This window comes from Alosa pseudoharengus, unplaced genomic scaffold (assembly GCF_046254945.1).
Source record: "Alosa pseudoharengus isolate Yale_2024_CS ecotype anadromous, Long Island Sound unplaced genomic scaffold, YU_APseudo_1.1 YU_APseudo_1.1_scf_10, whole genome shotgun sequence".
Taxonomy (NCBI): Eukaryota; Metazoa; Chordata; class Actinopteri; order Clupeiformes; family Clupeidae; genus Alosa; species Alosa pseudoharengus.
Window position 1 is genome coordinate 23,807,407 of NW_027468565.1, and position 27,929 is coordinate 23,835,335.

The 27,929-nt window shown below is 43.9% G+C and overlaps 1 protein-coding gene across 1 annotated transcript in view; it reads right to left on the reverse strand.

Moving 5' to 3' along the window:
- itga11b (integrin, alpha 11b) overlaps positions 1-27,929 on the reverse strand; it is a 50,237-nt gene that overhangs the window by 9,171 nt on the left and 13,137 nt on the right. The window contains exons 2-17 of the mRNA XM_076267955.1: positions 26,110-26,221; positions 20,804-20,913; positions 19,770-19,861; positions 19,387-19,501; positions 19,010-19,137; positions 18,445-18,593; positions 17,282-17,426; positions 12,526-12,688; positions 12,351-12,421; positions 6,856-7,000; positions 5,975-6,123; positions 4,965-5,108; positions 4,148-4,351; positions 2,251-2,381; positions 1,982-2,148; positions 702-838 (exon numbers count right to left, since the gene is read on the reverse strand). Coding sequence (XP_076124070.1) covers positions 702-838; positions 1,982-2,148; positions 2,251-2,381; positions 4,148-4,351; positions 4,965-5,108; positions 5,975-6,123; positions 6,856-7,000; positions 12,351-12,421; positions 12,526-12,688; positions 17,282-17,426; positions 18,445-18,593; positions 19,010-19,137; positions 19,387-19,501; positions 19,770-19,861; positions 20,804-20,913; positions 26,110-26,221 — 2,162 coding nt within the window. The remainder of the gene's footprint in view (positions 1-701; positions 839-1,981; positions 2,149-2,250; positions 2,382-4,147; positions 4,352-4,964; positions 5,109-5,974; positions 6,124-6,855; positions 7,001-12,350; positions 12,422-12,525; positions 12,689-17,281; positions 17,427-18,444; positions 18,594-19,009; positions 19,138-19,386; positions 19,502-19,769; positions 19,862-20,803; positions 20,914-26,109; positions 26,222-27,929) is intronic.

Here is a 27,929-nt window from a genome sequence, read left to right on the forward strand (position 1 = left end):
ACACTGTTAGCATACAGCCCTCATAGTCCCACGGTTAGCATACAGCCCTCATAGTCCCACTGTTAGCATACAGCCCTCATAGTCCCACGGTTAGCATACAGCCCTCATAGTCCCATTGTTAAAGCGTAATTCCGGAGCGATTTCAACCTGAAGGAGTACCGAGTTTGACCGGGTTCAGCGCCTCCAGCCAATAGGCTGACAGTGGCAGTGCTTAGGGCAGGCTGCCAAAAGGATTTTAACCACTTATCATGCTCAAAATAGCACCATACTTCTGCAGTAGTATGAATAGGGCCCCTACACATAAAATTAAGGATCAATAACTTAGTAAGTGTACCAGGAGTTTATTAAAAACACCTGTATCTGTAGGAAGAAAACTCCATGGCTCCCTGTTCCAGTATCGTCAAATCAGCGGGCGCGTTCGATCATGCAGCGCTGCGCAGATCTGGCTAAATCTTTCAATACAACCATGCCTTACGTTTAGCCAGATCTGCACAGCACTGATTCGATTGAATGCGCCTGCTGATTTGACGATACCAGACAAGGAAGGAAGCCATGGAATTTTCTTCCTACAGACACAAGTTTTGTAAAACCTATCGCGGCGGTCATAATAAAGCTTGATTGACTGATACGTATACCATCATCATCATCATCCGTATACGTATACACACACACAAACACACACATATATCCAACAGGCCCACCTGCACGTGGAAGTGGAGTTGTTGGCAGTGTTGGATGTCCGGGAGCACAGTGATGTTGGAGTGGAGATGCTCTAAATCATCCAGCATTGCCCTGGGGGAGAATCGCTGCTCATCTATATACACACTCCTCCTCAGAGCTGCAGCACACACACACACAGACACACGCACACACACACACACACACACACACACAGACACACGCACACACACACTTCAGAAATCGGCTGCTCATCTATATATACACACACTTCATAAAGCAGCAGCAGCAGTAGGTTTCAGTTAGCCCACTGTGGCTTTGGTCTGGATTATGTGAATCTCCAGAGAGAACGCGTGAAGGAGAAGCCGGCAGCGATGCGGAGGAAGGACATATTTTACATGTTAAGGTTTCATTGGGACTCAAATTGATTTGCTGTGGCATGTAGCTTAAGCCCAGGAGGCTACTAAGGCACATACGGACCTGAGAGAGTCCACTGACAGATATGAGTACCTGATGGAGTCTACTGAAGGATATGAGGACCTGATGGAGTCTACTGAAGGATATGAGGACCTGATGGAGTCTACTGAAGGATATGAGGACCTGAGAGATTCTATTGAGGGATATGAGGACCTGAGAGAGTCTACTGAGGAATATGAGGACCTGATGGAGTCTACTGAAGGATATGAGGACCTGAGAGAGTCTATTGTTGGATATGAGGACCTGAGAGAGTCTACTGAGGAATATGAGGACCTGAGAGAGTCCCCATGTCAACTGCATTTCGTACTGATAATGTACTTGTGCAGTGACAAAAAAGTTCCCTCTTCCTCTCATTCACCCTTTCTCCCTGCCCTCCTTCTGAGTGTGTGTGTGTGTGCACACATGTCTGATGTAAACCAGATGCAGGGAGTGTGTGTGTGTGTGTGTGGGGGGGGGCTCACACACTTTAAGACGGTTTCCATGGCTCTGTGTGTGTGTGTGTGTGTGTGTGTGTGTGTGTGACGGACTTGAAAGAGTTTTCCCTGACCCTGGTGTCGTAGCCCCTTGAGCCACATCTGACAGGAATTATCCACACAAACAACAATCATACACACACACTCCACACACACACACACTCCACATACACACACACAACACACACACAGTAGGAGGGGGCTTGGATAAGCCAAGTTATTGATTAGCTAAGTTATTAAGACTTGAGGACAATTTGAAAATACTTTTCATAGCAAAACTGACTCATTTGTAGAAACTATGACATAAGTCAGGTTTTTCTGGGACTGCGTAAATGTCCGTGGCGCGAACAGACCTGCTCCCAGTGTCGGTGGCATGGGGGTCTGTGCTGTAACCCTCACACACACAATGGCAGCCATGCACGTCACGTCCTTCCCTGCCCGTCGGCAGTCTTTGTTGAACACGTTAATCTTTGAAGGCTCAAAACTCACACTTAGGTGCACACGGATGACACTGCGGGACCTGGGAAAGAGAAACACACACACACACACATGTTCTGTTTTTATACAGTTGTTTCCTATGCCATAGAGTCAGTGAGGTGTGAGTGTGCATGGCAGTTCCCACCACAGTAGCACCACGGCACCAAGGGAGCCCACAGCCAGATCCACCAGCCCATCTCCACTCGCGTCCATCTTCCCATGGATGCTGCAGCCGAAGTAACGCAGGCCTGGGTCCACGTCTACAGCAGCGATCCTCTGGGGATGACATCAAGCACAGGCACACACAGACAAACACACACAGCCACAAACACACAGGCACACACACAGAAACACACACAGCCACACACACACACAAACGCACAAACACACACAGCCACACACACAGAAACACTTTGTAAACCTCTTATCAAATCTGCTGTTTATCAAATCTGCTATCTGCTAGCATCACCGCTTGATTACTGCAATTCCCTCTCCCTAGGTCTCCCTCAATCACTGTTGTCACGCCTTCAGATAGTCCAGAATGCAGTGGTAAAGCTGCAAACTGGCACTAAAAAACTGGAGCATATTACCCCAGTCTCAGCCTCCCTTCAATGGCTCCCAGTCCATTTCAGGATCCAATTCAAGATTATGTTAATGGTTTTTGAAGCACAAAATGGTCTGGCCCCAATCTACATCTCTGACCCCTTACAGCCCCATTCAGCCCTCAGGTCTCTTAGATCTGGCAACAAAGGCCTTCTCCATGTAACGGATGTGAGCTAGCTTAGCTGTGCTTGTGGAACGTTGGTAAACCTCACTCCCCGACGCCTCAAGAGTCCTGCTGGCATGCGAGCCAGTAGCCTGGGTTATTGGCTCAACTGTCAGCACGCTCGCCTCCCGATCCGAGGTGCTACTGTTCGCGGGTTCGAGTCCGGGCGTGTGCAGGGCTGAATCGAGCAGGTTACATCCACATACCCCGCCCTCAGTTAAGGCAAAAAGGCGACAGAGCCTTCACAGTCGTTGCTCCACGCTTGTGGAATCAGCTGCCACCTGATAGCCTGCTTTTAAATCCAGGCTCAAAACCCACCAGTACTCTCTGGCCTTCTCTGCCCTCTACCGTGTCCTCTGTGTCCTGCTGTTCCTTTTTTAATGTACATATACAGTATGTATTTTATGTTTATTTATTTTATTTTATTCCATTTTTATTAATTTATTTTGTTTTTATTTCTGTTTTGAAAACAGCACTCTGGTCAGCGTAAGCTGTGTATAAATGTGCTATAAAAATACATTTTACTTACTTACTTACTATCCAAACATCTTGCACTCGCTTGACTTTTTTAACTTCTTTTGTGCACTAATTCAGTTCTGCTCTCTAGTGCAGTGCCGTGAGAGGAGGAGTGGCTACAGTAGTGCGTGCACACACACGCACACACACACACACACACACACACACACACTCCAGTGTTGTGTGAGAGGAGGAGTAGCAACAGTAGAGTGGCAAAAGCCAATGTGTGCTTCTTTAACCAATATATTCCAAGTAACGTCAAACTTGGCACTGCACTCACTCGTGCCCTTAGCAATCAGTAAGATGAACGGTTCGACAGATATGCGAAAAACACACACCCAATCACACAGACAGACAGATGTTTCTGTCATTTATAGATAAATTAGCATCAGGGCAGTATGTAAAATCCTAGCTATACACAGCTATATGCTCTGTATGCTGTGTGGTCGTACCTGTTTGTGTGTGGGGTGGGCTGTATGTATAGTATAGTATAGTATAGTATAAGTATATATACTCTTTTGATCCCGTGAGGGAAATTTGGTCTCTGCATTTATCCCAATCTGCTCAAGGGCACCGCAGCCGTTCCTACTGGTCGGGGTTCGAACCGGCAACCCTCCGGTTACAAGTCCGAAGCGCTGACCAGTAGGCCACAGCTGCCCCCATGTTGTGTGGCTGTACCTGTTTGTGTGTGGGGTGGGCTGTATGCTGTGTGGTTGTACCTGTTTGTGTGTGGGGTGGGCTGTATGTTGTGTGGTTGTACCTGTTTGTGTGTGGGGTGAAGCCCGTGAGCTCGGCTGTGGAAGAGGTAGATGGCTCCCCGGTGGTCGTCCTCCAGAGGAGCTCCCACCACTACCTCACTGTAGCCGTCCCCGTTCAGGTCCGGCACCGACGCCAGCGCAGAACCAAAGCGCGCATTCTCGGCCCGCTCGGCCACCTCCAGTGAGCCCACCAGAAAGAACCGGGTCTGAAGAGGGAGGAGAGGAGAGGACGGGTCAGATGGGAACTAGCTGATAAATTAATCTAGGTGAGGATGTCTGTGCAGGCTCAGCAGAATAGAGAGACTCACACACTCTAAACTCTTCTGTTAAATATGATGTAGAGTCACACCTCCTCCGTGACTGTACACGTGCACTCTCATGCCCTCTGTGACTCTATACACGTGCACTCTCATGCCCTCTGTGACTCTGTACACGTGCACTCTCATGGCCTCTGTGACTCTGTACACGTGTACTCTCATATACATGCACTCTCATGCCCTCTGTGACTCTGTACACGTGCACTCTCATACCCTCTGTGACTCTGTACACGTGTACTCTCATATACATGCACTCTCATGCCCTCTGTGACTCTGTACACGTGCACTCTCATATACATGCACTCTCATCCCCTCTGTGACTGTACACGTGCACTCTCATGGCCTCTGTGACTCTGTACACGTGCACTCTCATATACATGCATTCTCACCCCCTATGTGACTGTGCACGTGCACTCTGACCTCATCCATGACTCAGAACATGTGCACTCTGACCTCCTCCTTGACTCAGAACACGTTCACTCTCATACACGTGCACTCTCACCTCCTCCGTGACTTTGTACACGTGCACTCTGCCCCTCTCCCAGCCTTCGCTAAAGAACATGGGTGCCGCCACCAGCAGGAAGTCTGTCACTTGGTCCTCATCGACGTCGAGTGGAGCAATCTCACTGCCAAAGTATGACCCAATCTACAGGAGGCAGACAGTCAACAAAAACAGCCAGCTGACCCATGAGGATATCCAATGATGTCTAGCATTTTACTACTGCACCTAATATTGGCCCTCATATATCAATCGAGCATAGAAACCAGCACAGATCTAAGCGCAAGATTTATTATGATGCACCATAAGACTTCGGACTCAAAAAATTGTGTACACAAGTTGAGACTTGAGGTGAGATTTGAGCGTAGCCATCACTCACGCACAGATTGATAAATGCAATGCTTTGGGTGGAAATGAGTGTACGCCTGTTTCATGTTGTACGCACGTTTGGTAAATGAGGGCCATTGACTCATTAACAGCAACAGGAGCACACCAGGGCATCGGGACCTCACCTGGAGGGCTGATTATGGACGTGTATGACTGACCTCACCTGGAGGGCTGATTATGGACAGGTATGACTGACCTCACCTGGAGGTCTGATTATGGACGTGTATGACTGCTGTGTGTGTTCATGAGCTCTGGGTTGGGTTAGTTGTTTACTGTAAGTGTACATGATTGAGATGGGTTCAGGTCAATTGTGTGCTGGCAGAATGTGATGACATTAACCTGCTGTCCTTTACGGGAGTGTTGTATGTAATGGCATTTACCTGCTGTCCTTTACGGGAGTGTTGTATGTAATGGCATTTACCTGCTGTCCTTTACGGGAGTGCTATATGTAATGGCATTTACCTGCTGTCCTTTAAGGGAGTGCTGTATGTAATGGCATTTACCTGCTGTCCTTTAAGGGAGTGCTGTATGTAATGGCATTTACCTGCTGTCCTTTAAGGGAGTGCTATATGTAATGGCATTTACCTGCTGTCTTTTAAGGGAGTGCTGTATGTAATGGCATTTACCTGCTGTCCTTTAAGAGAGTGCAGAATGGTGAGGTTCCCATCATTCTGCAGGGTGAATATGATGACTTTCCCAGTGTGGTTGAAGCGTGGTGCCCCAGATACGTACAAACGGCCATGTTTAGCTGATACCACTGACGTGACTGTGTAACCTAGCCATGCAAAGGTCAGAGGTCAATCTACAAGCAGTCATTTCAAATGGAACATCACACACCATGTCTTTGTATTTGTGTAAGTGTGTAAGTGTTTGTGTGTGTATGTGTGTGTGTGTGTGTGTGTGTGTGTGTGTGTGTATGTGTGTCTGTGTCTGTGTGTGTGTGTGTGTGTGTGTGTGTGTGTGTGTGTGTGTCTTATCGAGATAGACCCTGTGTGTGTGTGTGTGTGTGTCTTACCGAGGTAGGCCCTGTGTGTGTGTAAGTGTGTGTGTGTGTGTGAGTGTGTGTCTTACCGAGGTAGGCCGAATGTGTGTGTGTGTGTGTTACCGAGGTAGGCCCCGTGTGTGTGTGTGTGTGTTTGTGTGTGTGTGTCTGTGTGTGTGTGTGTGTGTGTGTGTGTGTGTCTTACCGAGGTAGGCCCCATGTGTTTGTGTGTGTGTGCGCGCGAGTGTGTGTCTTACAGAGGTAGGCCCCATGTGTTTGTGTGTGTGTGTGAGTGCGTGTCTTACCGAGGTATGCCCCATGTGTTTGTGCGTGTGTGTGTGTGTGTGAGTGTGTGTCTTACCGAGGTAGGCCCCATGTGTTTGTGTGTGTGTGTGTGTGTGTGTGAGTGAGTGTGTGTCTTACTGAGGTAGGCCACATGTGTGTGTGTGTATGAGTGTGTTTCTTACCGAGGTAGGCCCCATGTGTGTGTGTGTGTGTGTGTGTGTGTGTGAGTGTGTTTCTTACCAAGATAGGCCCCATGGTTCTTCAAGCTCTCCGGAAACTCGTAGCTGTAGGAGGACTTGGGAGGGATCACTTTCCCATGAGCCGTCTCTTTAAGAACCGCCCCATTCCAGTCATACGCTCCCACTGCTCCAACCAGCACCCCGTCCTATACACACACACACACACACACACACACACACACACACACACACACACACAGATACACACAAACACACAATACTGTGTTTTGATGTAACCACTTTAAATTAAAAAGTGTTTGTTCTGTAATTTGTTGTTTGAAATAAAAGTGAATTGTTCACAATTTTGTGCTGTAATTTGTTGTTTGAAATAAAAGTGTTTGTGCTGCAGTTTCTGTCATTTATAATGGAGGTATTTGTTCAGTAGTTTCTTTGCTCTGTAGTTTGCTGGTGTTTGCAATACAGGTGCGTGTTCTGTAGTTTGCTGGTGTTTGTAATACAGGTGCGTGTTCTGTAGTTTGCTGGTGTTGATAATACAGGTGCGTGTTCTGTAGTTTGCTGGTGTTTGTAATACAGGTGCGTGTTCTGTAGTTTGCTGGTGTTGATAATATGGGTGTTTGTTCTGTAGTTTACTCATGTTGATAACAGAGGAGTTTGTTCTGTAGTTTGCTGGTGTTGATAATACAGGTGCGTGTTCTGTAGTTTGCTGGTGTTGATAATACAGGTGCGTGTTCTGTAGTTTGCTGGTGTTTGTAATACAGGTGCGTGTTCTGTAGTTTGCTGGTGTTGATAATAGAGGTGTTTGTTGTGTAGTTTGCTGGTGTTGATAATAGAGGTGTTTGTTGTGTAGTTTGCTGGTGTTTGTAATACAGGATTGTTCTGTAGTTTGCTGGTGTTGATAACAGAGGTGTTTGTTCTGTAGTTTGCTGGTGTTGATAACAGAGGTGTTTGTTCTGTAGTTTGCAATACAGGTTTGTTCTGTAGTTTGCTGGTGTTGATAACAGAGGTGTTTGTTCTGTAGTTTGCTGGTGTTGATAATGCAGGTGCGTGTTCTGTAGTTTGCTGGTGTTGATAATAGAGGTGTTTGTTCTGTAGTTTGCTGGTGTTGATATTAGAAGTGTTTGTTCTGTAGTTAGTCTGTTAGTTTGCTGTGTTTGTAATATAGGTGATTGTTGGTGTTTGGCTCTCTGAGATGCAGGGGAATGTATGCCGACACCCCTGTGGTTGTCTTGGTAATATTATGTCTAACTGACTTTTGCTATTTTGGTCTGAGGTCATTTGCACTCTGTAAAACCCACTGTTTCATTGTGTAATGGCTCCATAAAAGCCTTCTCTTCACTCATCTCTCGAAAACTCCCTTCTTACCCCCCTCTCATCTTCTCCTTTCCCCTCACCCCCTCCTTCTCCTCATCCTCCTTTCCCCTCTTCTCCAACCTTCCTCCTCTCTTCTTCTCCCCTCCTCTTCTTCCCCCTTTTCTCTTCTTCTCCCCCCTCCTCTTCTTCCCCCTCTTCTCCCTTCCTCCTCCTCTCCCTACTCTCCTCTGATGGATCCATGTGTGCATTTCTTCATAAGTGGTCTGTGTGTTTGCGACTTATAGCGTGTATGGTGTGTGTGCATCTGTGTGTTGGAGTGTGTGTGTTTTGGCAGTTTTAAAGAAGGCCTTCGATGGCATCAAGATTCCATCAAGCATAATGTGAAGACCACTGAAGTGTTCACTACTGAACCTGCAGGTGTTTAGGGTAGTTATGTAAAGGTTTTGGGGCACAAATGCTGATATGTTGAAGGCCCCTGATATGCAGAATAATTCCTTCTTTACCAAGTCTTAGTAGTTGGACGAGACCAGAATAAGATATAATAAGACCCTCTGCAGAGACTTGTATATGAGAAGAGCACTGTGGGAAAGACTATGAGATGTCATAAGTCCCTTAAAATGGATTGAGTTTTGTGTGAACGTGTCAGGATCTTGCAGGGACTGACTGCCTTTGTGCCACCATGGTGGCCATTTTGTATATTGTTTTGTGTTTTGTGCTTGTTGCTGTTTCCCATGTGCTCTTTGTTTACCTGTCTGTCATGTGTCTTTCTCACCGCCCACCCCTTATTTGGTCTGCACTTCCTGTGTCGTTAGTTTCCCTACATTTCTGCTCTCACCTGTTCCCTGTTATTGTCTTGTTGGTCTTGTCCATTCCTTTGGCTTTCTGTTAATTGGTCTGTGTATTTCTACACCCCTCTGTTCCTCTTTCCATCTCTCTGGTTGTCCTGTCAGTCATGTTTGTTTGTAGGTTTGTAAGCTTGTAAGTTTATAAGTTGTAGATTCATAATAAAGCGTGTTTGTCTGAACTTCGGCCTAGAAGAGTCTTGGGTCCTGTCCTTCCAACTCTGACAGTACGAACTGACCAAAGATGGACCCAGACTATAATGCCCGCATGGAGGAGTTAAGCAAGGCTGAGTACACCCTCAGCAGGCTTAATTCGGAACTGGTAAGATCCACTGATTTGGAGTGCTGGCATGCCATTTGTTCCCTAATGGAGAGAACAATTTCTTCAAAGCAGGGGTTCCAGGAATGGTTACCATGGCAAACCAGATTTCAGGTCTGGGTAGAAATCTGCAGTCCCTCCTTGTTCCCTCCAGTGACCTTGTTTGTGAGGTTGCTAGTCTCCAGCCTGACCCTGTCCCTGCATCAACTGGCTTCAGGCCAGTGTGCCAGGGGCTTCAGGTGGGTCAACTTCGCCACACTGAACGCCTGCGGCCATGCCTTGGGATCTAGTTACAAACTTCAAACTACTAAATAAATTCAATTTCCAAATAGATTATTTTTTTTCAATACAATTGCTCAAATTCAGCAATTCAAATACAAAAAATCAGATTCAGTTTGTAGTGACACAAGAAACACTCCATACAATATACAAGTCCTTAGCTGCACCAAGCTAACGAACATAACTAGCCGTTCCCATTCACAACCGTTTCTTGTGCTTACTGTAACTTAGCTAGCTAGGTTAACGTGCAAAATGAATTATTTATTCCATGTTCAAAAGAGTGTTTATTTGGCATCACACACAAGCAATGACAGTAAAACAGTATACAAAATTATATTTATCTTCTCTTATTGCTTATTCAGAGAAAAGTTTATGGACGCGCCAATTTAGGAATTGGAAGTAGGTACCAATTTGTTCCAATGGCAAAGCCTGATATGCTTCATCTTGTTACTGTAAACTGAAGTATCTTTGCTCAAAGGTCACTGGGGAAGAAAGCACTGGTCACTAAGAATCCTCCTTAGAAATGCATGGTGTTAGCTCGTAACGGTAATATGACAATTGTCTACATATATCCCACCCCATCCTGTATGTCAGGACTTAGCACTAAGTTGTGACCTTACACCTCCCTCTCCCTAGGTGTAAGGTCCATCATTAGTAATTTGTTAACATGGACATCTCACTTACATGGTGGGAACGTTGAATTTAACAAAGTATAAGTTGTGAGGAGTTACATTCGTGACGATCCTGTTTGTATTCACTGGAAATCATATGGACCTAGCAGTACAAATATCAAACATCTGCCTAGTGCCTACCATGGCAAATCACATCTTTCATTGCTGTTGATCTGTTATCACAAATTTTATTAACCATATTAACAATATAGAGTTACCTTCACTATCTAACAAAAACCTACTGCTACAGTAGCCCTACAGCGGTGGCTGAAATATTCCCACAATATTTTGATTTTGTAGCAAATAGTGGTAGTAACTATAGTAGTATAGTAGTAGTAATGGTGCAAAAGAAAGAAAATGCAGCGCGAGTTTAAAACTAGCTAGTTTCAACGTAAGTTTTGAGACACACCTTACACCTAAACTTATGATCAAACTTACACTCGACTAGTGCAACTAGCTGCTAGTCACTAAGGAAGAGAACACTGGTCACTAAAGAAGAGAGCATTGGTCACTAAGGAAGAGAGCATTGGTCACTAAGGAAGAGAACACTGGCCACTGAGGAAGAGAGATACCTAACAGGTGAGATGACTCTTGTAGTGAAGACAAGAAAGATCATCTGCTCACAGAGGAATAAGTGAGTTGGGCATCAATAACGTTGCATAAGGAAGACTTTACTGGTGTGCAGAAGTTTGTGTTCTGACATCATAGATTAAAGTAGGCCAGCTCTCCAGTCCCACTAAATTTCAGCAGTGGAGCTGTTGCAGGACAGCCACAGGCCAAGGATTTGCTCACTGTTGACGTGGACGACTTGACTACCAGCCACGGCATATTCACCAAATAACGCCTCCATCTGGGATCCATTTACTTCAGCACATTTGACAACAGGTACATTCTGTCTGCAGGCACAAGTCAATAAGAACAGCAGATAAATCCACGGTCAAAAGTTTATCACACCAAACAAACATGACCAACTACATACCTCATGGTTGGGCTCCATGACTAAAGATCAGTATAAGAAATGAAGATTTAAACTAGTTTTTTGTGCACAAATTAAACATAGGAATCAGAACACTAAATTAACAGGGAGACCTATACAATTAAATGACCAGTGGTTCTAGTGCAGCAGAGCTCATAAAGATGCTCTGAGCCAAACCAATAAACATACACTGAAATTTAATTTCATCCATTTCAGCCCGTTTTATTTGCACCAAACTCGAATGACTATGCTCTCATTTCTAATAAACTATACAATACAATTCACATCAACGTGCCAGTAAAGAGTCTTAAACACGGTCACATGGAGAACCATACAAATGGGACACTAGTGCACGTGTGTTTGAGTGTGAGTGCGAGTGTGTGTGTGTGAGTGTGTGTGTGTGTGTGTGTGTGTGTGTACGCTTCTACAAGGAAAATTCAACAAAACCATATGTGTTCACTGGCCAGCCTCTGGTGTTTAAGGCGAGAGGAAAATAACTTTCCACAGGGTTATCGTGCAGTACTCTCTCTCTCCCTCTCTCTCTCCCTCTCTCCCTTCCCCTGAGCGGGGCCTCTGGAATCCTCAGTCCCCGGCAGGAATGTGCTGTTTTTCCCAGCTCCACTGGAGCCCTGTGGCTTAAGGCATTTACTCTAACCCATTACCTGCCTCAGTCAGGCACCCGCAACACCCACTGCCCTTCAGGCTGGGAAAGGCCAAACACACCGGCAGAATTCCCACCCAGCCCACCCAGCAAGGACACTTCCTTGTCTACTTTCTGAAGCCGAGGGAATTGAAAGACAGACAGACAGACAGACAGATAGATAGATTGATAGACAGATAGATATATAGATAGATAGATAGATAGACAGACAGACAGACAGACAGATAGATAGATTGATAGACAGATATATATATATAGATAGATAGATAGACAGACAGACAGACAGACAGACAGACAGGCAGACAGATAGATAGATAGATAGATAGATAGATAGATAGATAGATTGATAGACAGATAGACAAACAGACAGACAGATAGACAGACAGATAGATAGATGTGACTTCAGTGGCACTGGCGGGGAGAGGAAGGAAAGCTGGCAAGAACAGTGCTGAGTGGGGTCTGGTAGTGCGACTCACCTCCACTATGTGAGAGGAAAACCCTGCCTGGGACATCTGCAGCTCGAACGATGTCTTGTTTTTGTTGGTTCCTGGACACAAAACAACACACCCCACCCATTCACCATAAAAGACTTAAAACAAACATATTTAGAGGTTAATTATTATCTCTATGCATTATCTATCTAAGACACACCCTCGAGACTGAAGATCTTCTCGCCCAGGGCATCCACGATGTCCTTGAGGGCTGACTCGTCAGTCACACTAAAGAAGTGTTCATCAGGGTCGGTGGCGATGAACTTGATCTCCTTGAGGAAGGCTTCAGGGTTGATGCCCCGACGGTTGTAGTAACCCAGCACCTGGTCAGAGCACAGAGCACCAAGAACAGGGTCAACTAACACCTCAGAGAAGTGCTAAATTTACAGTAAGTGCTACATTTTAACTCAGCGTAAGTGCTAAGCTGTAACTCCGAGTAAGTAAGCGATGTTTCCATGTCATAAAGGCTTTTCTCCCGCTCAGGCGTATTAAATGTCTCCGGCGATATGTGAAGTTAGGGAAAGCTATGTCAAGGCCGGGAATCTGTGCGAAATGTGCGAAACCTCTCTTGATCTCTCTTCATCTGAATTTGAATAAACCAATCGCATGCAACACCGTTAAATTATGATCTGGGCTCTATCGGCAAATAAATCATGATCCCTTTATGGTAAGAATGGGACATTCTGCCGTCCTATGCAAAATCATAAGCAGGAGTGTAGGAGTAGGCTATAGCCAAAGTACCTACACAATATTGGCTGCAAATAGCCTATCATTAATAAGACGTCATGGTAGGGTGTCTGAAACAGTAGGTAGCCTACTTAGGCTATGTCATTGTATCATATTGTAATTGTCAATTAGTCAACATTATTTCCAACCATGGTTTATCCACAGAACGTATTATAGTATATCAATGCATGGCCAACACTTCCTATGTTCCTATGTCGCTGTGTCATTCATCTCTTTTTGCACGTTTTTCCAATTAATACTAAAGCCAGACGAGAATATAATATTACAATAGTTGGCCTATCATAGAATAGTATTCACCCCCTTTGGATATTTCCCCTTTTACTGTTTTTATAAATGTAATCTTGATCAATTTAATTTGGCCTTTTTTTACAATGTTCAGTTACACTTTACTTGACAGTATCGACATAAGAGTGACATGACACTGTCATGAACGTGTCATAGACAAGTCATAAACGTTTATGACATTACACTTCTGTTATTAAGTGACATTCGGTTTTTGTCATAACAAGTTAGGATTAGAGTTAAGGTTAGGGTTAGAGTTAAGGTTAGAGTTAGAGGTTAGGATAAGGGTTAGGGTTCATGTGTCATGACAGTGTCATGTCACTCTTATGTCAATACTATCAAGTAAAGTGTTACCCAATGTTCGCTTATTTTGTATCATACATGTTTTAATTAATTAACATTACTTTGTGGAAATGTGTTTTCATTTTGACATTAAAGAGGGGATTTTGGAAAATCATTGTAAAAAAAAGGTCTAATTGAATTGACAAAGATTCCATTTATTAAAGCAATAAAAGGGGAAATATCCAAGGGGGGTGAATACTTTTTATAGGCACTGTATAAGATAATTTTGGTATTATCACAGATTAGGCTATCACATCGGATTCCATTAAACCCGATTCAGTGTGACTCATAATTGAATATGTAATATTGCATATGTTTTGCTCAAAATCGTATTAGCCTAGGCCCTACTACATAGATTAACAATCTGGCCAGATGTTATACAGTATTAAAAAAAAGCTACAAAAATGTTTTTGTGAATTTAATTGTTTGCAAAAGAAATGCTAGGCCTACATGAATAGTCACATATAGTTTGAAAAACGAATCAGATGAGCAATATTGAGATTTCAAAGGCTACTGTAATCTCACCTGACGAATTCCATGTAAAGGTATTGCTCAACACTAACCACATTGAATCCAACCTGGTTCAACCCACTTATTGCATTTGATCACACCTTCCTGCTGGCCAGGGGCGCAGGAGATATTTTGAAAGTGAGGGGGACCAAATTGTGAACACAAACCCATAGTGAAATCAGATTTCCAGTTTCCAGATATCGGATCGCCACCTCTGGCCCACTTTCGACCATCATATTTTAAACTTGCCAGAATATTAAGATAATACCATTGATTGTTTTCAAAATATTGTTTGATTAAAATTGTCAAAACTGTGAGATGAGCACAACACCAGATCTGCCCTCAGACCAGCTTCTTGCTATGTGCTATGTGCAATTACTACTAATTTTTTTAGATTTATTTTACACTACTTGGGCCAATGGTAGAATACTCTAAAAGCAACACGATGTTGATATTTTATGAAGCCATGAATGAATCATCATGCCTATGATCCAAACATAGACTACATGATCAAATAGCCTAGTTAGGCCTACAGTACCTAAATTGTCTGGTATAAACCAAATCAACTCTCCACTATGTGTCTGCAGTTAATATTTATGCAATGTTAGAACATGTTGGCTTAACAAGTTACCAGTCCAGAACACACAGAAAATTGCAACAGAAAGTTGCATAAATCTATCTATAAAAAGTTGACACCCCGCGCATAGCCTAACAAGGCGATACAATGAAATAGCCTAGGCGCAAGTGGCGCTTTTGCGCAGTATATGCGCACGGTAGGCCTAGGCTTTACCTTGACACACACATACAACAGACATAGATTTTTCATAGAAATTGATTGCTTTTAATTAATTTCAACATATTATTGATTATAATAGTCCATATCTCATTTCAATTTCACAATACAAAGAAATAGACTAAACGATTTAGTCTGTGCCATTCTCAATTTCACAACGTAACTCATTTAAACCAGACCACCGTCTCAGATAGGCTATCCTCAGTGTCAAACACAATAATGCATGTAGTGTAACTTATACACAGGAGAAAAAGCACTAACTGGCAGAAATGAATAAAGCCAGCCAAACTATGTTCTAGTAGGCTAATGTGTTGAACCGTGGAAAATGAATAGACAAACAATTTTGGAGTTTGCACTGAGATATTGTCGGGTAGCCATTGAATATTCCGACATCAGAGATTGCTAACAGGTGTTTCAAAATAGCTGGGAACTTTCCGGAGCTCTGAATGGCAGAGGATAGCTAGATCATCAGACAACACAATCATTGTAGGCTGCATTATGGGCCATAATGTATGGCTTTGTCAATCAACATAGAATAGGTGAAGCGCAAGTTCAACAGCAAACAGAACTTTTCAGCACGTATCAAACCACGTAGGCTAGCCCAATGAACGCCTATGCAAATAGACAAAACACTCACATCAAAGCAAGGTGACTTCTTCAGATTTGCGAGTGCTGTCAAATCGATACGGTTTGCTCATATAGTCTAGTGGTGTGGTGGTGAAGTGTCATGCTGCGTTCAAGAGCGTAGTGTAGGTCTATGTCCTGTAGTAGCCTATATTTTAATTTAACGTCTTTAATGGTAAGAGATCGCACAGGGATAGATAATGAGCGGTTGTTTAAGATTAAATTACAATGCCAGACACCTTCAGATATGAGAGACCCCCTCAGGGCTTTGTTGCTTTCATGGGAGCTAGTCGTCACTAGCACTCTCCAACACACGTTCTCAAGCTCATTGTCTTGCCGCCCCTTTCGAGCTAATTGCCAGAGGCTGAAGCCTACTACATTTAATAAAAAGTAGCCTACTAAATCATGAATAATTAAACAATAACTCAATTTAGGCTACTTGGCTATGCAAAAAGGTTTCTATTACAGCACAACCCCTATTCAATGAATGGCTGCCTTGTCTCGCAATAAACAGCGGTGGAAATCCCGACACTTTTTCAACTGCATGAAACATAACAGTGAACCATCAAATATCTCCCAGAGTTCAGTGCCCATCAGTCCCAACATTTAGCAATATAATCAAACAGTCCAAAAGTAAATTAAATCCCAAACCAAACCGAAAATGTTATGCTTTTGATGGCCTACCAGTATGCCGCTCCAAACGAAAAGCATCTCTAATGATGGTTGTTAGACAAACTGGCTTCAGATATCCAACAGAGTGAATATGAGATTGTGCAGTCTTACAGTACTGTAGATGGCTGTGGTTAGTGATGTGATGCTGTTAATGGGGAGTTTTACATAGTTAGCGCAAACCCTATAGGTTATTATTTATTTAGCGTATATAAGGCTTTTTTTCCTTATCAAAAGTGAGGGGGGCGACGGCCGTCTCTTCAGCACTGCGTGGGACACATCCCCCACGTCCCCCGTGCCTCCTGCGCCCCTGCTGCTGGCAATTCTCTCATGCAATTCACTTCATCCACACGGAGCGTCAGAACGAACCTGAGGTATACGCCCACCCCTTCTGGGAATTCTACCAACGGCAATGGTGCCTCACTGCAATGCATCCAAATGTACCTCATCCAACAGAAAGAAATCTTTCAGTGTCAAACCTAACATTTTCCTAAAAACTCATTACTTTATCGAGAGTGAATTAAAAACATAGCATTACATTAATACACAGGATTAGATGTTAAAATCCCTTGTGCCAAAATCCAAGGTAAAAACACATTCAGAAGCCCCTGCTCAAGTTTAACTTTAAAAAGCACACTACCCACAAATCCGCCAACAAATGGTCACAAGCACAATGCAAATGGCCTATCCAACAGCAGTAGCCTATATAGTACGGGCATGTCATTGGGGTTATCAAGTGGGCACCCTCATTCACCGATGTTTCGTTAAGTTAGGCCCACGACACCTCATGAAGGCTTAACAGTGAAACCAGCGTCCTGGAGACACTCTCCTCCATGCTGCCACCATATTACCACATTGAAATATCCAAGGATGAAGTCATAGGCCTCTTCTATTAGGAGATTTACCGCTTTGGTGTACAGCATGGTTGTACCTCCCTCATCATACTCACAGCAATGGCGTAGAGGGTGATGTTGTCCTTCTCACTGTCCTCAACAACCTTCTGCAGGTCAGGACTGTCATGCGACTCTCCGTCAGTAATCACAATCATCACTTTTCTGGCTCCCTCTCGCCCGCCACGCTTAAAGGCCAAAGACCTGAGAACCAATAAAGTACATAAAGTATACTTTATCTTATCTTATGTTATCTTATATTATGTTATCTAACCAACACCAAATAAAGTATACTTTATCTTATCTTATGTTATCTTATATTATGTTATCTAACCAACACCAAATAAAGTATACTTTATCTTATGTTATGTTATGTTATCTTATCTTATGTAACCAACACCAACTCCCATCAGCATGAAGGGGTTAAGAAAGACCTGAGAACCAATAAAGTAAATAAAGTATACTTTATCTTTTCTTATGTTATGTTATGTTATGTTATGTTATGTTATGTTATGTTATGTAACCAACACCAACTCTCATCAGCATCAAGGGGTTAAGAAAGACCTGAGAACCTCTCTTATAAGGATAACCTTATCAGCATGAGCAGAGATGCTGGATGTGACTGCTATCTTCCTCTCTCCATGGCTACGTCTGAGCCCGCTAGCATAGCAACATGCTAACACATTCGCGCCATGCACCAGAGCGTTTGAGTGCACATACCGACACGGGAGAGGTATGACTCAACTCGTGAAAGTTAAGGTAAGAACATATATTACTACTGACATTGGGTGGCGTGTTCCTTTAACATGCACACCGACAGTCGTGTTAATAGGGGATTAACAATATTTTGTGTTACCAAGGACTTGGCATTGGTTAGATTAGTTCTGGCCATTCATAGAGACTGGTGGGTCGCTAGGTTAAATTGGTCTTTAAATTGGTTTCATTAGAGTTAGTGGTCACTGTGTTAAAGTCATTGGTTGTTTTAGACAATTTAGCAGTTCTGTGAGTATTAAGTGGAGTGTTAGTGGAATGCTGTTCAGTGGATTTCTGTCAGTGGATTTGTCTGTATTGTAAGTACTGTTGTAGTTTACAGTTCAGTTGATAGTTCTGATAATGTTCCTAGTTATGTTCTGTGGGGTTTCTTAAACTACTTTGTTCTGTTAGAGTTGTTAGTTCTGTTGGTGTTTGTTCTTGGTCTTGTTGGAGTGGTCGGTTCTGGTACCGTGCACTGCTGATGCCAAGGGCGGTGCGCGTCTCCTCTCCGCCTCTCTGCTGGATGTTCTGGGCTGCTTGTACCACCTCCTCCACCGACTCGTAGTCATCCAGGGCAAACTCATGCACGACCCGCTGCCCATACTGCACGATTCCAACCTGACATATAACCAACACCGTAATGATACTGATGGATTACATTTACTAGTGTACATTTACTACATTTACGATTACAAGTACTACATAGACAAACAATAGACATACAGTATGACACACACACACACACACACACACACACACACACACACACACACACACGACACACACACACACACACACACACAGAAAACTACAACATACACACTCACACACAACTGCCCTACTGGGCTGCCCTACACTTGCCCACTTACACAAAACTCTTCACAAATCATATGACATACACACTCCCACAAATCTCTCCACCAATCAGACGTCATGCTTAACTCGCACAAGATTAAAGGGCCTCTGGTAGGTAAGCAGCTCTTAGGTGAGAGGATAGAGGATAGCCATAGGTCTCATAAATGTGTGAGACTTACCTGTGTTTGACCGGACCCAACGCAGAACTTCTGCAGTACATTGATGAGAAAGTCCTGCACCTCGTACCAGGGGTATATAGAGTTGGAGCCATCAAGAACTATCACAATGTCCATGAACGTCTCGCATCCTAGGGAAACAAACAGGAACGGAATAACAACACTCACTTCTGTCATCATCATTTCAGGAGGTCCAAATATTCCTCATTTCCTTCAGACACAATCTACCCTGTAGAACATATGAGAACTTATCTTGAAATATATCAAACACAGACAGGAAAAAGTCAAGTGTGTGTGAGAGAGGGGAATAAAACCAAGTGTGTGTGAGAGAGGGGAATAAAGCCAAGTGTGAGAGCCTACGAGGTGATAGTAGGACTCACGCTGGAAGGCCGGGGCAATGTTGTTGGTGAACTGGAAGGAGCTGTTGACTCTGGAGCAGATGCCCGTGCTGTAGTATGCACTTCCACACTCATAGGACCACAGGGGGCCGCAGGCCTGGGCAACATGGTAGTTAGTACACAAACCCACATACTATACTAACTACACACAGGCCACAGTTAGTGCACAAACCCACATACTGTACTAACTACACACAGGGCCACAGTTAGTGCACTAACCTATGCACAGTGCTAACTAAATTCACGTACACACAACAAATAAACAACCCAAAGAACACGATCTGACACAAATATATGAACACTTTCAGTTTGTTGAATACAGTATAACTCTATCATGTTGACATAAGAAAGCTTTTTGAACGCACCACAAAGCTCTGATCTTCAGGGTTGGATGTCAGTGACATTCCAATTCTCATCTTGTCCTTCCGCTCTGACACATAGCTCATAGATTCATTCCCTGGAAAAGAGCAGTCATAGCAACCCACACGGTAACCAAATTTGAGCAGCAACAACAGTGGTCATACAATGTCAGGGCATACATCTAGCCACTGAAGAGTTGCTAGAAAAACAAATGTCTGCTGTAAATAACATGTCATGGCAGGTAGTCCAAACCAACACCCTCCTGCTTAACAGAGACAGCAAGGGGTACCATAAGCAGAGCTGAGCAGTGAGCAGCACCAGGTCAATACAAGTTCCATCCTGCGCATAGTATACAGGCACTATGATGGAGTTTATGAAATGCTACAAAAGTAATGGGCTACACTGTGCAGAGTTTTAACAGAACTTCATTCAGATTATTTCAACAGAACTTTCTATTTTAGAATTTTACCCAAAAACAACAAATGTTTAGCCTGGCGAGCCAGACCCACATTAAAATGTAGGGTCTGGGCACTCACCGTTCGCAGTGCTCAGTCCGAGGGGCGGGATAATCAGTTGTATTTCAAATTCCCTATGCACGCAATAGGACGCAATAGGATATTTGTTTTCAAGTAGCAGGGAATTCAAGCCAAACCGTTGCAACTCTGCCATCAATCATTATGTTAAGCCCACCAAATGACTCTATACACGATTTCAATGCCTGATTAAGTTTCGATTTCTGGAGCTCACAAGCCAACGGAGAGTTGCTAGACTAGCCGCGCTAGGGGCGCGTCTAGATTTCTAGGCTAACAAATGTTATTTTTGATTGGCTGTTGGTTGGCTGTATTTTTAGATTAGTTGTTGAGTGGTTATACTTATGAACCCTGCAAGAAATCCTGCTTTGGAGAGGTATTGGATGTAAAACCTGCCATACTAATTCTTATATTACATCCACATACTAAAAAAAACCAATGCATCTTTAAGTCTGAGTCACTCAGGCCTTGTGCTGAATCCATACATCCATCAATCTAAGGGCGAGTACCCAGATGGAGCCTGGAGCAGCTGGCCTCAGGGCGGGGGTCCAGGGGACAGCGGTACACATCTCCTGTCTGGTGATCACCACTGCTCTCAAACGGAGCTCCCACCAGCAGCCTGCAATACAGACAACATCTTACAGTAATCCACTGTCACAGCAACAAGAAAGAGCAACCATTATATGTAAGTAATCCTAATCCACCGTCACAGCAACAATATGGAAACAGACAGAAAGAGCAACCAAGTAATTCTAATCCACCATCACAGTATAAGTATATAGTACTGTATATATACTCTTTTGATCCTGTGAGGGAAATTTGGTCTCTGCATTTATCCCAATCCGTGAATTAGTGAAACACACACAGTGAGGTGAAGCACACACTAACCCAGAGCAGTGAGCTGCCTGCTACAGCGGCGCTCGGGGACCAGTGAGGGGTTAGGTGCCTTGCTTAAGGACACTTCAGCCGTGGATGTGGGCATGGGAGAGCAGTGCTCAACCACCTCCCCCGCCCACATTTTTCCTACTGGGTTGGGGATCGAACCGGCAACCCTTCGTACATAAGCCCGAAGCCCTAACCAGTAGGCCACGGCTGCCCCCGTAACTCCTAGCAACGATGTGGAACAGACAGAAAAAGCAATCATTGTATGTAAATAATCCTAATCCACCATCACAACAATAATGTGGTAACAGACAGAAAAAGCAACCACTAAGTGTGAAGTACTGTTTCTATATTATCTCTACAGTAGTGACGACAACCGTTGTGCCTGTGTGTTATGATTCTAAGGCAAAACAAAGATCTGATCCGTAATGCACTGATGGCTTTCACATTCATGTCAAGCATGGAGAGGCTGCCAAACCACTTCCCAAAACTCAGTCTGCTAAATTCATTTGTGTTTACATTCCTGCAGCATCACTACTGCCAGGAACTGGTCATCCATACGGCCTGTTATGTAAAATGACATCTCTTACTACTGCGTGTGATGTAACAAGACATCTACTACTGACAAAACTGGGCATCTTTGTGACTGGCACTATAGTCATATAGTGCTACTGGTCCAGGCCATAGAGTTGGGGTCTCTGTCTGTACCATATGGGAGTGAGACTCAGGGTCTCACAGCTCTGCGGTTGCAGTTTTCTTCTCCCCATGTCAACCTTAACCACGCAGACCTAGTGCAGTGAGGGGACCACAGCTTCGCTGCTGCCCACTGTGAGAGCTTCAGAGGGTTCAGCTGGGGGTCATGAAACAGCCCACATCAGGCAGAGGAGTCAAGCAGGGTTTAGATTAGGGTTTAGTGTTAGAGAAGGCCAATAACAATAGGGTTAGGGTTTAGTGTTAGAAAAGGCCAATAGGATTAGGGTTAGGGTTTAGTGTTAGAAAGGACCAATAAGATTAGGGTTTAGTGTTAGAGAAGGCCAATAACAATAGGGTTAGGGTTTAGTGTTAGAAAGGACCAATAAGATTAGGGTTAGGGTTTAGTGTTAGAAAGGACCAATAAGATTAGGGTTTAGTGTTAGAGAAGGCCAATAACAATAGGGTTAGGGTTTAGTGTTGGAAAAGGCCAATAAGATTAGGGTTAGGGTTAGGGTTTAGTGTTAGAAAAGGCCAATAGGATTTGGGGATAGGGTTTAGTGTTAGAAAGGACCAATAAGATTAGGGTTTAGTGTTAGAGAAGGCCAATAACAATAGGGTTAGGGTTTAGTGTTAGAAAAGGCCAATAGGATTAGGGTTAGGGTTTAGTGTTAGAAAGGACCAATAAGATTAGGGTTTAGTGTTTGAAAATGCCAATAAGACTAGGGTACAGTGGTAGAGGTCAATAATATTATGGTTTAGTGTTTGAGAAACCCAGTAAGATTAGGGTTTAGTTTAGAGATAGACGGCCCTATTTTAGCGATCTGAAATGGTGAAACGATGGTTTAAACATTGTGCTGAGGGGAAGATAGGAACAAGACTTGCATCACATTGTGCTGGGTGGAAGATAGGCCCCATAATGTGTTCCACAAATGTTCATTCTGAAAGAAAACAAATTAAATAAGTAACCATGGAAAACTTACTGTAAACCCCAGTTCAGTTGACTGACTGCGTTGACATCTGTCATTAGCATTCCTTCTAGACAAACACATGTTGGTCTGCAGTTCCGACCCAGTAGGCTGACAGACTGTGACCCTGGTCAAATAGTTTTGCCCAGCAACTGTGTCATGATAAACACTCTGGTTGTATATTCTCCCCACCCCCTTTTATTGGAGTCTGGGACGTGAGAGGGAGGGAGGGGGCAACCACAACACAGACTTTCCAGACATGAAGAGCCAGGGGCTCCTCGAGGACAGGTTGCTAGACAAACTCGCATACTTTCCGCTTATTTACCTGCTACTTCAAAGACAAAAACACTCTGCAATCCAGGAGGACCACAAACTATTCCTCCCTCCCCTAGATGAAAAACAGGAAAGAGTGCCCTAGTGATTGTGCAACATTACCTCACATATGACTCACAGCATGATTAAGAGGGTCTGACTGCTTGTGATCTGTTAAAAAGATGTGTCTGGCCCTGGAAGAAAAACTGGCAGCAGTCCTGGTTGTCTAGAGGGACAGCAGCACAAGAACAGAAGGAGCAATACACAGCTCCATCAGCAGCTCCATCAGCAGCTCAAAGTGTTTTGCCTTCAAAAACAATCTGGACAAACCTGATCTTATGATGGTCTCAGTGGGCAGAGTGCAACACAGACTTCGTCGCACAGCTGGTCTAGTCCAGATTTTAACAGCTGGTCTAGTTCAGATTTTAACAGCTGGTCTAGTCCAGATTCTAACAGCTGGTCCAGTCCAGATTTTAACATGTGGTCTAGTCAAGACTCTAACAGCAGGTCTAGTCCAGATTGTATAGGCTGGTCTAGTCCAGATTTTAACAGCTGGTCTAGTCCAGATTCTAACAACCAGTCCAGTCCAGTTTCTAATAGCTGGTCCAGCCCAGATTTTAACAGCTGGTCTAGTCTAGTCCATTTTAATATCCTACTGGCCTGTGGAGCTGTCTACTCTGGGCGGTGGTAGTGTAGTGGTTAAGGAGCTGGGCTAGCGTGCAGTAGCCTGAAAGTTGTCGGTTCATTTCCCGGCTTCCACCGTTGTGCCCTTGAGCAAGGCACTTAACCCCAAGTTGCTCCGGGGACAATGTAATCCCTTGTAATATAGCTGACATATGTAAGTCACTTTGGTCAAGAAGTGTCTGCTAAATGTAATGTAATGTCATGTAATGTAATGTACTCTATCACTGGCGTGATCCTCTCACCTCTCCCTGTAGGTGGTGCTGTTGGTGGTTTTGGGGATCATTGGAGGATGAGCATTTGCATCAGATAGAATTCTTTCCCACCACACATCATCAGCAAGATCAAGATCACATTAATTCCGGTTAGTTCAGCTACATTCAAATCACTGCTGCACTGCTGTTTGACTGTATTCAAATCACCTCTGCTGTACTTCTCACATTGTTCTCACAAAAGGAGAGACGCAGAGCCTGTGGTCACTGACAGAGTGCTCTTTGCTGATAAAAGAGGAGACCTTTGGAAGACCCCAACAGGCTTTGTGAAGAGAGAGAGAGGAGTGCTGGAACACAGGCCGGGGGGGCAGCCAGACCAGATGCAGCCAGACCAGATGCAGCTACAATGGGAAGGGTTTGGTTTAGGGAAACCTTGCAGCAGCAGCTAGAAAAAAAGAGGATTTACAACCCAGGGGCCGATGGAAATAAGACAGATAGAGGATTCAGTAAAGCTCAGCTGTGAATGTGGGTAGTTTATAAGATCTATTACAGAAAACATTTCATCCATCATGCATTTTACGCCGCATATTTAACTGTCACAGACTAGGGGTGTTTGGTGTGTGAGCTGGCTCAAGTGTCCAGGGAGATAACAACACACCAAGCCCCTGAGTGTTCCTTAAACAGCCAGACTGAACACGCAAAGAACCTCTGTGCTGACCTGAACATGCTCCTGTTCTACATGCACACGTGCACACATTCACACACACATTCAGACAGGCACACACAGACTGATGGAAAATACGAGTCAGAATGATGGATCATACCGTATACTCCCCCTATGTCAACCATTATTATTCCATAAGCGCAGTTTCACATCAGCAGACGCAAGAGCATCTGAGATAGAGGCGGACTGTTGACCCCAACCTCAGTCTCAGGAACAGACACACTGGGGTTGAGTAGGTCTCCACGGAGAAGAGCATCCCTCACATTCTCTCCCCAGGAAGAAAGGTTTTAAAAACAAATGACAAATTATGTCTCATGCTGACGCCTTTCCTTTGAAGGGTCCGACATGAGACACAGCACAGGACATGAGGACATCTACCAGGGGACAGGCACAGAGAGAGACCAGGGGACAGGCACAGAGAGAGACCAGAGAGAGACCAGGGGACAGGCACAGAGAGAGACCAGAGGACAGGCACAGAGAGAGACCAGGGGACAGGCACAGAGAGAGACAGAGAGAGACCAGGGGACAGGCACAGAGAGAAACAGAGAGAGACCAGGGGACAGAGTGGGACAGAGAGAGAGAGAGACAGACAGAAGCTGCATTTCCATTAAAGCTTTGCGCAAAATAAGTTTTATCTTGTCGCGATAATCATTTTAGATAAATGTGACAACGTGTCTCCCAAAATCTGACAAGTTTTGTCAATTTATCTTCAATTGCATCCACCAAAAACCATGGTAGTTCAATTGAGTGGGTCAGAATGGAAAGTGAAACCCTTATTCTTGGCAACAACGTGTGACAATTGTGGACAAATAGTCCACATTTAACATTATAAATGCTTGCATTTTGTTATTTCTCAAAGTAGACTTGCACAGATGTTCTCACCTCGAACCAACTCTAAAAAAAATCCTTTCTCATTAGGCCGCACAAAATGTGTCACCTTTTTGAATGCGTTTAGTGTTTTGTGACTCACCTAAATGCGAAAAAAGTGTTTCCATTGCGCTTTTGCGATAAAGTGCTATTTTGATACATCAGTAAAAACCACCTCATGCAAGCGTAAACATTTTTTGCGATATTTGTGAGTTTTTGCAATATTCACGTTTCCATCACCTATTCGTTTTCCATTTTTCATATTAGATTTGTGCATTTTCAGGGTTAATGGAAATGCACCTACTGAGAGAGTGTGAGGGAAAGAATGAGAGAAAGACGGATAGGGAGAGAAAGAGAGATAGAGAGAGAGTGTGTGTGTGAAGGAGAGAAGAGAGTGTGATGGAGAGAGAGATAAAGAGAGTGTGATGGAGAGAGAGAAAGAGAGTGTGATGGAGAGACAGAAAGAGAGGCAGCCTCACCATTTCTGTCCCTCCGCCTGGTGCTGCTGCACAGTGTAGCCAAACTGGGCCTCCTCTGAGCCATGGATGACCTTCGCCCTCTTCACGTCAATATTGAAGCAGAAACAGAGCCCTGGAATCACACGCAGCAGAGACGCATTAGACACAACACACACACACACACACACACACACACACACACACACACCAGAGGGAAGGATTAAACACCAAGCCAACACACACACACACACACACATACCAGAGGGAAGGATTAAACACCAAGCCAACACACACACACACACACACACACACACACACACACAGTGTGAAGTGTACAGTAAAAAGGCATCAGGAACAAAATACACACCAGCATACGAGTAGTTTAAGGGTGTGCACTTCATACACGTCATAATGTTGGAATAGTATATGTTATATTATTAATAGCCAGACTGGAGCACCTTGACAACTGGAAAAATTAATGGTAAAAATACAATGTGAAGATGCACTGTCTGTTGTTTTTTGATGGTAACCCATTGTCAGTCAATAGTGAAAGTAATTAACTGTGTATAACTGTTTTGTTATTGACTATGACAGTGGTTCTCAAATGGGGTACGCGAGAGTACCCCCGTACCCTGGGGGTACGTGAAGGCACTCCAGGGGGTACGTGAGATTTTAAAATATACATATATTTAAAAAGTAGAATCCATGCAAAAATACTTTAAAAACAATTATTTAATACATATTTCAGGAAAATATGAGTTCATAAAATTAATTTTATATTTCAGTAGGCTATTCAATTTCATTATCCTTAAAACCCAGAGTCCCCCCCATACCAGGATGGTTCGACCCAACCTGTCACATGCCACCCGCTATCACCTGTCAATCACTGTCAAAACTCAAACGATGGAATTGTGTAATTCTTGTGAAAACACAGAGGGACAAGTGGCTTTTTTTCTCAACTAAAAATGCTTTGCGCTGGTTAGGGGGTACTTGGCTGAAAAAATATTTCATAGGGGGTACATCACTGAAAAAAGGTTGAGAACCACTGGACTATGACACCACGGTAAAGTTAATTTCACTTTGCCTATGATTTCAAATAATAGATGAGTGCTAATGCATGCAGGCTATACACTGCTAGGTTTTAGTTAAGCATTATTTAGTGGAATAACTGTTCCATACAGTCTCGCATGCAAGCAGATTCCTTCAAAATATCGATGCGCTGTTTGAAGTTGCGCTGCTTGCTGTTAAAGGGAATGACAGATGTCATTTTCATTGGTTTAAAGGATGTTACACCCAAAACACACCCATGACTGATTAAGAAACATAAGAACCGCCTTTTTGCGCCAAGCACCCAATGTTTGATAACAAAACCACCCCGAATGTGGTCTGGACAAACCCCTGCTGTTTGCCAGTGACCATGAATTTAGATCGCCAAAATCACATATATTCATATAAAGCTCCTTGACTATGGAACTGCTGGTTGGTGGGTGTACGTTGTGCGTGAGAGACACAGAAATTCTGATTGGTGAGCTTCACAGTTGGTCAGGGGTGCTGTGCTTCTTGTGCACCGGGCGTGCTCACAAATCAAGGGTGGCACAAATTAAAGAGACCTTTGAAATATTGAACTGAATCGATTCATTGTCAAAATCAAAATCATATTGCAAATTGCAATATCTTTCAGAAAAATCGCAATTATATATTTTCCCAAATCGTGCAGCCCTAGTGTGGTGTGTGGCGTGTGGCATGTTGAGATGGCATGCAGTGTATTGAGATAGTGTGGGATGGTGTCTGGCCTGTTGGGGTGGCGTGTGGGGTGTTAGGATGGTGTTAGGGTTACCACA